A 15689-nucleotide genomic window follows, 5' to 3' on the forward strand; every position below is an offset into this window, starting at 1 on the left:
TCCCATCTGTAATTTTCTACATCCCATTTCCTGACTTAGTAATTTTGCGTGCTTTATAATTTGTAATGTTTGGTCCATTTTAATTTTGCCTTTGTTGTTTTGGGAATATCAAAAACTAGAACTGATAAAGGGACTAAAATTCTAAAGAGGCATAATGAAATGGAGTGAATAAAGTCACAGATATTAGCATGGGAAGAAGGCGAGAATATCACAAATAGAAAATTCCCCAATGTATAGTGAAAGAATTGAATGATATGCAGTAAAATACACTTTCTGTGAACTGCAAGGGACATACAATTTTGATTCATTATATACATATTTAGTTATATACATTGAGTTCATAATATGTTTTAAAACTGAAGATTTCTTTGCTGTAAGCATGTATTCATTATAAGTGTTTTCACTGTAACCCTGTTTTACTGTACATAGTTAGATCTGTATATTTCAGAGGAAAGGTGTCTGTATATTTCAGAGGAAATGTGTTTGTATATATTAGAGTACATGTGTCGATAAATTTCATAGTTACATCTTTATATTTTTAGAGGAAACGTGTCTGTATATTTCATAGTTGGATCTGTATATTTCAGAGGAGATGTGTGATATGAAAAAAGCAAAGATGTGTCTGACTGGTATGTTTGACAAGGTTGCTATGACAACAGTGTCCATGGAAAAAGTTGACAAGAAGAAACTTTGCAGGTAAGTATCCCTTACTATGATGAAACTGAAGACAAAGTAGGCCAGAAAGAACCATGTTTGATAAGGTCCTAGTTTAGCCCCTTAGAATTTGAACATTGAGGAAGAAATCTTAAGAGATTATGAATAATTATATAATTTTTTCAAACTTTATATTATGTAGGATAAATCCATGATGATATCTTCAACCAGTTTTTTTGCACCATTTGATTAAAATTTAACATCAGAAACATTAGATTTTATTATCATCTACTGGTTTGTTTTTGATTGGTTTTTGTTTACTTTACATATAGTGCCAGTTTCTTCATTCAGAGTTAATCATGAATTACGCATGCAGCTCTCGGTCTCAATTATTTCAACATGAACCTTCCAATATTTCTGAAGAATTTTAGAATGAAATGATGATGAAAACTAAAGCTTCAAAAAAGTTGTATGTCTTTGAAAATCTTGATAGAAAGGCAGAAATTTAATTCGTAAAATTTATTAATTCATTAACATTTTAAGTGGGAAATAGTCACAACTGATGCAAGAAAGAGATATTAAGAAAAATGCTGTCATAATTAGTAAAATGAAACTATTTTAGTTTTAACAGTTCATTTATTATGGAGATTCAATTATGCTAAATCATATAAACTTAATTAGGTTATTTGAAATGGCTAATATTTTGTGTTTTGAAATGAAAAGCTGTTTCAATGCTGTCATAAGTACATGGACCCCCCCCCCCCCCCCCCCCCCACACACACACACACACACACACACAGACCTTTTTTCTCTGATTTTATAATTTTACAAATATTTAGATAATGAAAATCTTTAAAACCTGTGAAAGTTATTTTGGGAGTCCAATTAAGCTCAAAGCCCACATAGTCCTTTCTACAAAACTTGTACATGTGAAAATTACTTTTATTTGATATCTTTTAAGACAGTACTTCCACAATTTGCATTTGTTTTGTTAATTAGTGAACTGCACATGATGGCAGAGTGTGTAGAGAAGACCAGCATGAGCTGTGGTGAGATGGACAAAATGAAGATGGCTGCTCAGAAACCTCTTATCATGGGTCTTCTTATGGGCACCTGCTCAGAGGAAGGTATATATTATCTCATGTCTATCAGAGTGTTGGATTTTTTTTTGGCATTTCTTTGAAAATGAGACCTGTTTTTCATACTACAAAATGACATGTAATTGTTTTATTTTTCAGAGGAAGAAGAAACTCATGGTAAGAAATTTGAGAATGATAGAACTTGTATTTAAATTGTATTAAATTCAGAAAAGAATTGCCTAATATTGAAAGCTGTATAGGTGTGAAAGAGCACTATTTATACCATAATACTTCTGTTGGTTAGTCTGATCACTTTAAGATGACCGCGATGAGATGCCTGTACATGTGCAGTGTATGAATTTATAACATAATATTTCTATTGTTAGAGTCTGGCCACTGTAAGATGACCGCAGTGAGATGCCTGAGGGACTACATCCAGATTTCCTCCATGGATTCTCTCTCGGACTATTGCGTGTATGTTAGGCCAAACAATCTAATTACTTGGTTCTCAGGCCAATTTTGTCAAAAATAGATGCAGAAGGGCAGGTTCCCCCACCCCCACCCCAACCCTTTTCATTTAATGAAAACGAACAAGGGATTTTTTTATTCCAAACTCACCATCTTTAGTAGAATTAAAAGTAAACAGTCCAGCATAGAGCAAGCATCAGAAAAACCTCCCACAATGTGCCATGACAGAAGTACTGCTGTGTTTTTTTGCATCAGTACATGCAGCTACATTAATGCCATTGAAAAAAAAAAAAGAATGTGGGCGGGCCTGAAAACCAAGTAATTAATGTTTTTAGGCCTTATTAAGACAGTTAAATTCTGAATTTATCATTATTGTAAATTTAATTTAATGTATGCTAAATAAGAATAGGACGGCACGGGAGAAGTCTAGTGTAGTCATATTACTGTAACAGTGATACATTCTAGTATACTTAGTTCTTACCTGTTCAATATTTAAAGCTTAATTGGGTCATTAATGACAATGTGGATTTGTAGGCAAGTTCCTCCCACACTGAAATGTCTGGCAAGCACAGTAACTGGCTGTAGCAAGAAAATGCAAGGACTGTTAGGAATGGCGATGGACCACATCGAAGAGACGTCAGGAATGATGTGCAAATCTAAGGGATGTAACTCTCACCTGGCATCTATGTGTATGACGGAGGCGGGAGCCATGTTAAAGATGCCTCCTCAAGTGTTTACAGAATCTCCTCTATGGTGTGGGTAAGCTTGTTTAGAATACATCAATTGAATGGGGAGGGGGGGGGGGTGTTCTACACCCGCCAACCAAATTTTTTGGTTTTTTTCTTCAGCCATGACCTCTGTCACAGTTAAGTTTTGACAACAATGGATACAGTACATGGAAGTTGTTTTTTTTCCACATATGATAAATTATAATGGCGATAATGAATATATGTATTTCTCTGGTTTTGCAAACATTATGTAATTGTCCCTGTTCTTACTAAAGACTAGCTGATGTAAAGGAACTCAACTCAGGTTTGATAAGAAAATTAGAACAAATTAACCTATGTTGGGGCATATTTTATTGAAAGCTATGTATATTTAAATTGATAGTTTCGTTGTAAAACATTTTGTTTTCCAGACTAGTTGTTTTTTTATTTGTGCAAGATCACGCAAGATTCTGTTTTTACAGTCATTTACCTTCTCAAATACAATGCACAGTTGCTCACTCAAATGTGTGGTAGAGTGATAACTTAAAAAAATTAAACAGTAAGGAAAATGTTCGACATTCCAAACAGATGAATGCTCATATTTATTTGTTTTTAATAACAAATCATGCATATTTAAAAATTTTCTCACGACAAATGTGAACCATCTTATGATATAGAAATTATCTTCAAATTCTGGAACAGCCTTCATCATTAAATTATTTTTTTATTTTTGCTTTTGAGGAACATGTAAGCAATGATTCAAGTGAACTATGAAATGAAAATAAAAGTTAAATTTGAAATTCGAAATATGCACATACATGCCACTGGCATTGACAACATGTCATGTTTCGACGCAGATTTGTAAAACAAGCCTTGAAATGTGCTGAGATGCATGGACAATCCTGTGACATGAAAAAGAATCCTTTATCTGAGGCCTGGTATAACTCTAGTGTGTGGATGATGCAGGTACTCTGTAAGGAGGAACCATCTCCAAACCCTGTCCTGTCTGTGGCGCCAGCCTTCCAACTAGAGGGACTTTTCTCCCTGTTATCTCTACTGGGGAATCCACACTCGACCAAGGAGACTATTTGTCCGTAAGTAATTATAGCTAGAAGTAGTAGATTTATATGTTCACTGTGTATATACCTTTATTAAATGATTTTTATTAGGTACTTCTCTCCAAATTGGTAACAAGTCTCTCAAGTCTTTTTGTCAACTTTTGAAAAATCATGCTAGGAAAGAGGAAAATACATGTACTGTATTATAGATTTTTTAAAATTTCATTCATTTAACTCTTTACCTGTAATTCACTAATTCCATGCATCGTGCAGTACACTGAGCGCAGAGTCGAGTCGTGTCTATTATACACATGTAAATTGATAACATTACAAAGACAAATTCCTAAATACTGTATGTTACTTCATTTTGGCATTGGGAATGTCCAATTTTCTCCACAAGGAAGTTTGAAATATTGGTCCTTTTATATTTGTTATGTTTTTGGGTTTTTTTTTCATTTTATTCAATATTGATTCATAATGAATTTTAAAATTTAACAATTTTAGTTTTGGCTATTTTTATTGTCCACCCACGATACTAACATGCCAAAATGACTGGATGTGCAATATCTGATAATATGAACACTGAAATGATAGTTTAAGATGGATGATCATGATCGTTTGAAATATTTTCAGACATTACATGCACATGATGATGTCTGTCTACGAAGCTGCCTTCGTTCTGAGCCCGGAGATGTACGCCCAGATGATCCAAGTGTACAGGCTGCCCATGAAGACGGTGGGCTACATTTGTGCCAGTGAGGAAGAGAATTACACCATGTCTGACAAGAAAGCCACATGTGATGTAAAGGCTGCTTACAAATGTGCAGAAGAAGCAGAGATACACTCTAAGATCACCAGTAGTATATTCTATGGCTGGGAACCAGTTTGCCAGTGAGTTCTAATCTATACTGATATACATGTATACAAGAAGCAGGGTATGAGGTCTAGTTATGAAATCTGTAAATGCAGTGAATAAAAATAATATGCTGCACTAAATTTAAAAAGCTCTGTCTTATATATTTACCGTAATACAGTACAACACGGTTATAGCAAACCACTAGGGTCAGCAAAAAACTGTTCATTATAACCAAACTTCATTATATTCCTTAAAGTTTTTCGTAATTTTCCTCTCATAGGGGAATAAATATTACTTCGTAAGAAGTGTGAATTCATTATAAGCTTGCTCATTATAAACGTGTTATACTGTAAACAATTATTATCGAATTTCATGTCTTTAAAGAATTAAATTCCTGGTCTTTGGAGAATTTTTTTTTTTTTTTTTATCGAATTCCAGACCTGAATTTCTTGAAAAAACTCAAGTTGAAACTAGTACTTCACTCAAATTTTGACCGCTTGACTTAAGTTTGAGATCTAAGCCAGGTCTTTCGAGGAACTTATTATCAAATTGCAGGTCTTTGGAAAATTATATTATTTATGAAATTGCAGGTCTTTGGAGAAGATGACTTGTTGTGTGCAGAGTGTAACGAGTGAGTGTATGGACCACGACTCGGTTTTAGCTGTTACATCTCAGTTCCATGAAATCTACGCTGCCGTGGGAGATAAGTGTTCCGCACGAGATATCTCCACCAGAGTTATGAAGTCGTGTCCAGTGCCCATCCCCAAGAAATGTGAGGTCACTAATGCCATCAATAATTGTCTACTGGACATTAGATCAGAATCAGACAAGCAACAGATCTGCAGGTTGGTTTTTGAACAATCTAATTAAAATCAGACTTCTTAGATCCGCGCCGTATACTCTGCGTAAGAAGATCTGACATAATCCGACTAGGGGTCATGTTCATTTGAACTTTATGTTAGCCAATCAGTGCGTCGCCAATGAAATCGTCGGTGTTCACAATTCAAGGAAAATGAATGCAATTGTTTGGTTTAAAAGAACACACATCGCAGCTAGATGTGACGTCACAATGCACAGTTTACATCAACTGGCGTTATAATTCTCGCGTTAATAAAGTAAACCATCTTGAAAACTATTCAAATCGTACCCATCCCTATTCATACGTAAATCGCAATTCACAATTAATTTAATTTGGGTGCATGTATTTTACATCGTACGATTTGTTGTGTGAATAAATGGTCGGGATAGATTAGGCAATATTGCGAAAGTTTTAAATTCCTAATGTGAGAATAAACAATTTTATAGTGTGGAATATACTTCGTGGGAGAGAGATTACTGCAACTTATTTACGGATTGCTAGATAACGCCTAAATAACCATCGTTGTTTGTATGGCGCAAATCTGACTGGCTGATAGTTCTGAGGAATATTCCAAGCAAAAGGTCATGCAGACATTACCCCCCCTATGGGGTTGTGTCAGATCCTATTGTAGGGATAGTGAGCGTATCTTAGGATCTGATTTTAATTAGATTGAGTTTTTGAAGTTTGTAAGTTCATTGACATTTGGAAAAAAAAAAAAAAAAAAAATGGATGCATGTGATTAAAAGAATGGATGCATGTGTTGATGTATATTTTTTGGCTTACTTTGGTTGTAATGAGTACAAATGTAAAATTCCTTGGGAAAAAATATTAAGGGACTTGTAAATTTCCAATAATGTTCACAAGTGGAAATCTATTATCCCTCCCTATATAACTATACATGAATCTTATTATCCCTCCCTATATAACTATACATGAATTTCCCCCCCCCCCCCCCCTGTTTTAAACTTAATTTAGAAATTATGGGAATATATTGCATCCCATACAGTAAATCACATTCATTGTACTGACGAAAACATGAAATTAGTCTTCATTTTCATCATTTATGAAGAAAAATTAAAGTTTGTTTTAAGCAATGTCATTAACATGATTTTGTATTACAAACATTCTATGTAATGCCTATTTAGTTTTGAAAGGGGGTGGAGGGTCTTGGAGAATTTAAACTATGTGAATTTAGTTTTTTGTCAGCCATTGAACTTTTTATCTCACCCCTAATGCCTATTTAATCTATGGTGAAGACAATTATTTTAAATGAATTGTTTGTGCTTTTGTTTCATTTTGTATTTTGATTTGCAGCAAACTTACCGAGGTAGTGAAGTGTGTCAAAGACCACACCGAGGGATGTTCTGCTGCCCAGAATGCACCACTGGAGTGGATCGTGCGTAAATACAAGGAGTGGAGGCAGTCTTCCTGTGACCTGAGTCGTGTGGACACGCAGGTGATGGTGAAGGATGAGACCTCGGAATCGGCTGATTGTTACATGGTGTTCATGGAGAGCGTCTACAAAGGTTTGACCTCTAAAACGGACCTAATGGAGGTCATGTGTTCAGCCAGCGAGGAGGAAGAGAAATGTCTCGGACAAGTCAAGTATATTCCCTTACCCATGCAGTTCTACTTTACGGAGGACGTTGAGAAATATCAAGATTTCAAAAAGATGTGCAATAAGACTTTTACCAGTCAGCCAGCCCCCAGTGGTGAGTATGGTAGCTTTGCATTTTCTTTTCCGAGAAAAGGGTGTTATTTGAGGGAAACATAAACTTGGCAGTTAATTCAACTGAGTATTTTGAAGTGTGGTATTCTGTATATGGGAACAATGAAATATCTATTGTCCCACTCTGAGTTCCATTGTTACTTATAATTAAGAGAAATGTGTAGAAATAAATTTGTCCAATTTTGATAGGCAAAAATAAAATGGGTGAAGAATTTGCCTGTATACAGAATGGGATCTGAGATGTTGTAAGACTTGTATCTTGACGTGTGTTTCCTCGTTGACTTTCAGAGTCCTCCACGTGTATGTCGGACGTGGCTGCTATGTGCTTGGTACCCTATTACCAGGGCTTAATGAACTGGAGACTGACACCCATGTCTGATAGGACCCCCATGTGTGGGTAAGAAATAATTAAGGGGTTTGGGATAAGAAATGGGTAGGGGTATTTTATGCAGTCTTGGGGATAAGAAAGAAAAGGGGATGGGGGATATTTTATGCAGTTTTTCATGTACTTGAATTATTTGTAAAGGAAATAGATTTTAGAATTTATGAATTTTGTGTCAAAGTTGTATGCTAGTACGTGGAAAGACCGTATGGAATCAATAAAATTGCTACAATACTGCTCTTATTCGTGTTTGTATTGTTGCTCTGTGAATATAAATGAAAACATGCAATCTTTAAAAAACTTATTTGATTCTCAAAAATATGCGGATCCATGGAGCGCCAAACCTTCAAACTTCAGGCATATTAACATACATGTAAAAGTATCTAGACACCTGAATATGCACATGCAGCTTAAACAGCTCAATGATTTCTCTGGATTTTTTTCTTTTTCAGCTTAATTTTGGATGTGCACATGTGTGTCAATATCAGCACCCAGACGTGTTCTAAGCAGAGACAAGACATGTTTAAGGCAGGTCTGGCTGCCATGACAGCCCAACACACAGAAGTGTGCCCCTCCATTCTGCCTGCCATGAAGAAGATGGACTACGTCTGCACCCCGGAGGTGGCATCCATGTGTATTCAGCATTACGGCTGGTACCTCAGTGAGGTCACATCAAATAAACAAGGAGAGGCCTGCAGGTACGAGGTCCTAGTTTTATATTAACAAAATTTGTCTTCATGTCAAGTGATTACTTTAGATTATAAGATGTTTTAAGGCAAGAAGGTGTTCCTACATGCAGATACACATCTTCTTTAAAAGCCTGACTCTTATATCAAATTTTGTCAGAATTTTGCAAACAAGAATGACAGAAAATTTATCTACAAATAGTGTAAACAAGTAACAGCTTCAATTTGTTATTTACTGGTGATAAATGGGTCACGGCGACTGATTTTCACAACAGATAAACATAAAGTAGAGATATCATAACAAGAAATATTTGTGATGACAAGTTTCTCACAAACCTTGCAGAAATTTCACACACACACACACGAATGAAAGTTAGTTTACCGTAGTCAATGCATTGTAATGCGGGAAGATTTCTGATCTTGTAGAAAATTCCGAGACACAATGGAGTGTGTACATCTGTCCACCAGGAACTGCTCGGACAGCATGAAGAGCACCTTTGGCTCGTCCCTGGAGCAGGCTCGTAACATGCTGGGCGATTCCTGTCCCTTGTTGTCCACCATCATGTGTAACACAGAGATGTGGGAGTCCACCCTCGTACACTCTCGCTGCAACCGAACCAAGGCAGGGCATTGTCTCATGGAACTCGATCAATATTCCAAGACCAATATGACCAATATGGCAGGAATGTGCATGTAAGATTGTTTGTAGGGTTGAAATTAAACATTGTATTTTGTTCATGGAAATTGTAGTGGTTAAATTGATTTCTTAGTAGCATACCACAGACAGCATTTTAAAACATGATTAAGCATCTAATTTACATAATTGTTTCTGTAGTGTATTTTGGGATAAATTTAAGAGGTTTAATTGGACATGAGGTAGAATTTAAGAGATTTAATTGAACAGGATGAGATAAATTTAAGAGGTTTAATTGGACATTAGGTAAATTTAAGAGATTTAATTGGACATGATGAGATAAATGTAAGAGGTTTAATTGGACATGATGAGATAAATGTAGTAGGTTTAATTGAGCATGAGATAAATTTAATAGGTTTAATTGGACATGATGAGATAAATGTAAGAGGTTTAATTGTACATGAACTGTAAGACTACAACTGATGTACGTTTTTGTGTGATATGTACAACAGGAAATATGCAGCCACTCTGGAGTGTGTCTTACAAAACACCATGACCTGCGACCCAGACGAGGTTAAGGACATCAATGCCACTGTGCACATTGTCATGTCAACACTAGGCCGTGAGTGCATGAAGCTAGCGGCGGAGGCATCGAAAACTGGGAATACTGGGATGGAAGAGAAGTCCTACCCCCTACTTGCTGCCTTACAGACCTGTCAACCCAGACCTGTGTGTAGTACGCGATGGTTGGATTGTGCTCCTGATATGAATGTAACTGTTGTCTGCAAGTACGTGATAGTATAGTCCTGTAGCATAGATTTCATGGGACAATTTTTATCCATGACTGTAGCATGATTGAGATTTTCTGTAATAGCCTTTAGTGTTGTAAATGATAATGGATTTTCATGTTCATTTGATTACTTAGATATGAAAGGAAAAGATCTGAACATGTTACAATTGTTGTTCCTGTGATGTTTCTGATAGTGAATTCACATGTTTTAATAGATAACATATTTTGAGGGAATTGTTTTTAACAATGCTTTATTATACATCAAAACTATTCATGTTCACAGCAACGGGGAAAAAATTGCCAAATGCATGTTGGGAAGGACAGCTGGTTGCGACAATGGAACAAAAGTGTCAATTGCACAAGACATCCGAATGTTTGCTATGGAAATTTTAAGATACCAAAAAGGTGGAAAATGCAATTTCTCGGAGATTGTGATGGAAGAAACCGAGCCACTGGTCCCCTACATGCACAACAACACATGCTATTTACAGTTTAGCAGAAACTTTACGGCCGTCTTGAGGAACATGTCTTCAACACACTGGGATGTCTGTCGCGTTCTTGATCAGACTCAGAACTGTCTGCAGAAAGAAAGCATGAACTGGCCGGCACTGCTACAGGGTGTGTGGAAAGCAGCTGCCCACAGAATTGATCTCAACAAGTGCTATGCAGGATATGGTATGGAATTTTTGTTTATAGAATTTATTTACTAGATCTTTTACAATGCATAAAATGGATTTCATAAAAATGACAGGGATTTATTCTTATTTATAAAGTGGTGTTTGAGCTCGTGTTTGGATGTTATTTTTTAGCAGAAGCAATGATGAAGAGGAACATGTCGAAAGAAGAGATGAAAATGATGGCGATGGAAAATTGGGATATGTCTCAGATATATAATAGAACAATGAATGGTAAATTTCACAGCATGCATAATCCAATCACATCAAATTTATACAGATAGTTAAACTTCAGGATCTTGAATACCTTGAATATGTCTCAGATATATGATAAAACAATGAATGGTAAATTTCACAGCATGCATAATCCAATCACATCAAATTTATACAGATAGTTAAACTTTGATATCTCAAACTTTGATATCTTGAATACCTTGCATATGTCTAATGGAGTTGGAAGTCCCAACTATATTTGCTTTATGCATTTTAACAATATCTAAAACCCTCAGATATCGATAAGGTTTTTTCTCGGCCCTATCAAGTTTAAGATAACAAAGTTTGACTGTGCTTATATCATATTTATAAAACTCTTCTAGAATTTAATCCAGTAAATATAAGGATCAGCTTTTGTACACTTTTATTGGCTCTGACAGTTAGGTTGGGTTTCATTTTGAGATGTTTCTAATATTACAGAGTCTTCAGCCTGTCAGTTGGATTTAGCACACAACTGTCTTCAGTACCTTGGATCTCATGCAGTGTTTGGGGGAGTATCGCCCATGATGGACAGGAGAGGCGCCTGCAGGTTAAAAGTTACAATCTGAACTCATATCAATACTCCATCTTTCCTTATATTAACATGTGAAAATGTGCATCATTTATAAATGAGGCATGAAATGCACTATCAGCTCATTTTACTAGAATGCTACAATCTGAAAAATTAACAAAGTACCAAAAACAATGCTATATAATTTGAAAAATTAACAAAGAGCAAAAAAGTATGCTATGTTTTGAAAAATTAACAAAATACCCCCCAAAAAATGAAAGCAATATATTTGATATGAGCATACTTACATGTGTAAAATGCACAAAGACAATGATTTGAAACTTTTCTTAATGTTATTTGCAGAGACATTGCTGAATCACAGAAGTGTGTGGTTAGGTCCACCTTGCTGTGTTCTGCAAAGAACCAAATGAAGGTTCTGAATACAGCCAAAATGTTCAACAACCTTATCCTGTCGCAGGGTTTCTGTCTGGACTCCAAGGATGTTGCTAAGGACTCTTTCAGAGCAGAGGTCAGGAAGCTGGAATGTAATGAAAAGGAGGCAATGCAGTGTCTGGGCATGCTCAGTTTGTCCATCTCGCAACAATATTACACCGATTCCAAGAGTGCCGTCTGCTCGTAAGCTTTCAATATTCATCTTGTGCTGCATGTAAAACTGACGTCGGTGCTATGTGGAAGTTTCTTTTTTTTGCGTTAATGCATTTTATTTTTCTGGTGCATTGTGTGTACACTAAAATGCCAGGAAAACACAGGCTTTTTACTTCAAGATAGAAAACCCCTGTATTTCAACTTCAAAGTTTAAAAAAATCTGCTTTTGAACTTTGAATATATATGTAGATATCAATGTCTACAGAAAATTTTCTCTCACAATAATGAATATTATGGAGATTATATAAAGTAATGTACCTGGGATTTTTTGGGTTTTTTTTTTTTTTTTTTGGTATTATTATTGAAAGAGAAAGCTTTTAATATTGAAATGCAGAAATCTTTAAGAACTTCATCCGCATGTGTGCCTAATAAGTTTTTAAAAAATAATGAAATGTATTGCTTTTATAAGTGTTAAACTGACACTGTAATGCTTATATTTCTCTAGATATTGCACTCTTTTTTTTACAGTCATCTTCTGCCTGTTGAGATCTGCATTGCAAAGAATACCCTTTACTGCATGGCGTCTGTCCGCAAAAGTATTGAGGCTACTTACATGGACCTCAAGACCCTGGCTAAAGGTCTCTGTTCCTCACAATCAAGAATGGCAGAGACGAAAACCGCTGACGACCACTGCTTGTCTGGTATGCGTAGGAAGAGTACGGTGTGTAGTGTTCCAGACGCCCTGTATTGTATCAACTCTATGCATGCAAAGATAAGCAAGATGGCACATAACAAGGAGTCTGTCTGCAGGTGAAAGAAAATTCTTTATGCACGTCAAACTTTAAACAAGATCTAGTTCTCTCTTCTTTTTTAAATCCAGTACGTTTGTTACAATTAATCATTGAGAATGAAAGTAGGTAATATGTAAAGTTTGATTCAAAAAATGAAAAAGGGTATGTATGTCAAATAAACTGAGGATATCTCCAATCAATTCATAAACTTGTACACTATAAGTGAATTGTAAGTATTTAAAGAAACAATTACAGTTAAATCTTGTTATCTCAAACTCAATTCAGCTGAGAAAAAACTTTGAGATATCCAAAGGTTCGAGATATTGAGGTTAGAATACATAAAGGCAATGTACTAGGGACATTCCTGTTCAGTTCAACTTATCCATGGTATTCAAGATATCAACTGTATTTGTTTTACACAATTTATTTTGTTTCTGTTTTATTGTTCCTATGTGTACATATGATTTTTTATTTTTGTTATATACCCATCAATGTTTTGTTTATATCACGGTGTGATCCAATTTTCCGGATCACTGCACTGTGGTTTTCAGAGTCCGTATCAGTAACCTTTAAAACTGATGACGTCACAATGCATCAACACAACGTTTTTTGTGTAAAAATTCGACTACGTTACAAACAAAACTGTACACCAAAACTAATTTCACAGTATGTTTGTGTTTTTGATAATTTGGGATACATTTATTATTTTATAAACGTGTATTAAAGATACATATAAAGGAGGTATATAATAAATTCATCTTTAGTACAGTAACGTAATCCAAAGAGTCACATCACTTCTCGTTGACAAGCGCAGATCGAGACATCTTGTTTGATCTCATGATTCACGTCTTTCATCAAGACGTGATCCGACTTTTCGGATCAAGTTACTACAGTAACTTGATCCGAAAAGTTGGATCACGTTACTGTAGTAATTATATATGTATTCTACATGTATGCTGTGACTTTAAGAAAAACAATATTCCTCACAAAAGTCTCAATTATTGTGTATGTTGTGACTGTAAGAAAACAATATATCTCACGATTGTGTACTGGTTTACAGCATGTTACCAGAATTAAGAAGCTGCGTGTGGAAATATGTGGGAGGGTGTAAGAAATGTCAACAGGACAGTGTGTACTGGACGATGCACGACATCTACCAGCGGCTCTCCAAGGTGTGTCCCACCGCCACCTGCGACCCCTGTACAGCGCGCTGGTGTGCTAGTCAGCTCAACATGACCATGATGAAACACAACATGAACAGCATGAGGGATAACATGACCATGATGGAAGACAAGGAGGTGTCGTGTGTGTAAGTAGATCATATGACCGTGATTAAAGACAAGGAGGTGTCGTGTGTGTTAGTAGATCACATGACCGTGATGAAAGACAAGCAGATGTGTGTGTAAGTAGATCACATGACCGTGATGAAAGACAAGCAGATGTGTGTGTAAGTAGATCACATGACCGTGATGAAAGACAAGCAGATGTGTGTGTAAGTAGATCACATGACCGTGATGAAAGACAAGCAGATGTGTGTGTAAGTAGATCACATGACCGTGATGAAAGACAAGCAGATGTGTGTGTAAGTAGATCACATGACCGTGATGAAAGACAAGCAGATGTGTGTGTAAGTAGATCACATGACCGTGATGAAAGACAAGCAGATGTGTGTGTAAGTAGATCACATGACCGTGATGAAAGACAAGCAGATAAACATGATTATGACCGGTGGAAGACAATTAAGCAGTGTGTAGTGAAATGAAAGGTCACGAGTTATGAAATGGCTTTAACTGAGAGTATACTAATTACATCCATTTTCATGAATTGATATGTGTCTTTTTCTAAATAGGTTGTGATAAGATGTTTGGGTTTTGAGAAATACTGAGCTTGATTGATACAGTAATATCTTTTTACACAGAGACATTTGGAAGACGAGACAGTGCATGGATATGAGTCTGTCAGGCTGTGGAATGGAGGAGTCCCACCACGTCAGGGAGGATTTAGAGAAGAAAATGGCCCCCATGGTTCCCAAAACATGTCAGGCCAAACTAAAATTTACCGAGTGTGCGCTTCACTTTGCTGTTATGGCTCAGAAAGTTATTGGGGTATCAGAGGACATGATGCCTAAAGGTGTGTTATGTGTATATATTTATCTGGTCTGTCCAGGAGTCTGTGTTTGCCCTTCTCTTGGTTTTGTATTCATTCACTTGTTCATTTTACTGTCGATAATTTGCCTCTGCTATAAAATTTCGTCATCTTCCTCGAGTCAGGAAGAACCTTCTGGGAAAAACCTTATGCTAACTGTATAAACTAGAAAAACAAAAGACTATCACCAGAAAATAACTGTACATTTTTACATACAGATGAAATTGGAAGAAAGCAATGAAATTATTTTTAAACTTCACAATATAACACAGAATAGAGAAAAATCCCACATGGTTAATGTCACACTCAATTTGCCAATTTAATGTAAGAAAGACAGATTATGTTGTAGCTCAAGTGTTTTTATTTAAAGAAAACATGTGTTCTTTAGGTTTTGCAGTTTTTAAATTCTGTACTCTGTGAGAAAGAAACATAAATAGAAGCTTGCTATGTCTTATTTTCAGCTGTGCTATCAGAGGTACAGAATATGATGGATGCCTACATGAAGAATATGACAAAGCCACCCACGTATGAGGAACAACTGAAAGCTGTAAAAAGTCTAATCAAGATTGCAAGCAGTATGGGAAAATCCAAGACCTGTCCCATGGAGTCGGATGGTTGGCCGTGGGGACTCCCCGAGGACAAACCAACTCAGTGCAAGGAAGCTATGTCTGCCGCCAACTGTATGGGAACGCATATACAACAGCTTCCCAAGGACAAAATCCCATTGGTCAACGCCTCGCTGCATCTGATTGGACAGCTTCTTATGGACAAATGTGATGGTGAGTGATGATGATGACATGATCAGTGA

The 15689-nt window shown here is 36.1% G+C and overlaps 1 protein-coding gene across 1 annotated transcript in view; it reads left to right on the forward strand.

Annotated features, from left to right (window-relative positions):
• Positions 1-15689, forward strand: part of LOC125660324 (uncharacterized) — an 82083-nt gene that overhangs the window by 25578 nt on the left and 40816 nt on the right. The window contains exons 20-40 of the mRNA XM_056150215.1: positions 588-696; positions 1654-1781; positions 1893-1910; positions 2120-2207; positions 2736-2960; positions 3766-4002; positions 4600-4857; positions 5413-5667; positions 6996-7393; positions 7699-7807; positions 8245-8490; positions 8905-9171; positions 9625-9900; positions 10186-10577; positions 10712-10810; positions 11270-11378; positions 11703-11975; positions 12474-12755; positions 13797-14045; positions 14655-14866; positions 15343-15660. Coding sequence (XP_056006190.1) covers positions 588-696; positions 1654-1781; positions 1893-1910; positions 2120-2207; positions 2736-2960; positions 3766-4002; positions 4600-4857; positions 5413-5667; positions 6996-7393; positions 7699-7807; positions 8245-8490; positions 8905-9171; positions 9625-9900; positions 10186-10577; positions 10712-10810; positions 11270-11378; positions 11703-11975; positions 12474-12755; positions 13797-14045; positions 14655-14866; positions 15343-15660 — 4548 coding nt within the window. The remainder of the gene's footprint in view (positions 1-587; positions 697-1653; positions 1782-1892; positions 1911-2119; positions 2208-2735; positions 2961-3765; positions 4003-4599; positions 4858-5412; positions 5668-6995; positions 7394-7698; positions 7808-8244; positions 8491-8904; positions 9172-9624; positions 9901-10185; positions 10578-10711; positions 10811-11269; positions 11379-11702; positions 11976-12473; positions 12756-13796; positions 14046-14654; positions 14867-15342; positions 15661-15689) is intronic.

Source organism: Ostrea edulis, chromosome 9 (assembly GCF_947568905.1).
Source record: "Ostrea edulis chromosome 9, xbOstEdul1.1, whole genome shotgun sequence".
Taxonomy (NCBI): domain Eukaryota; kingdom Metazoa; phylum Mollusca; class Bivalvia; order Ostreida; family Ostreidae; genus Ostrea; species Ostrea edulis.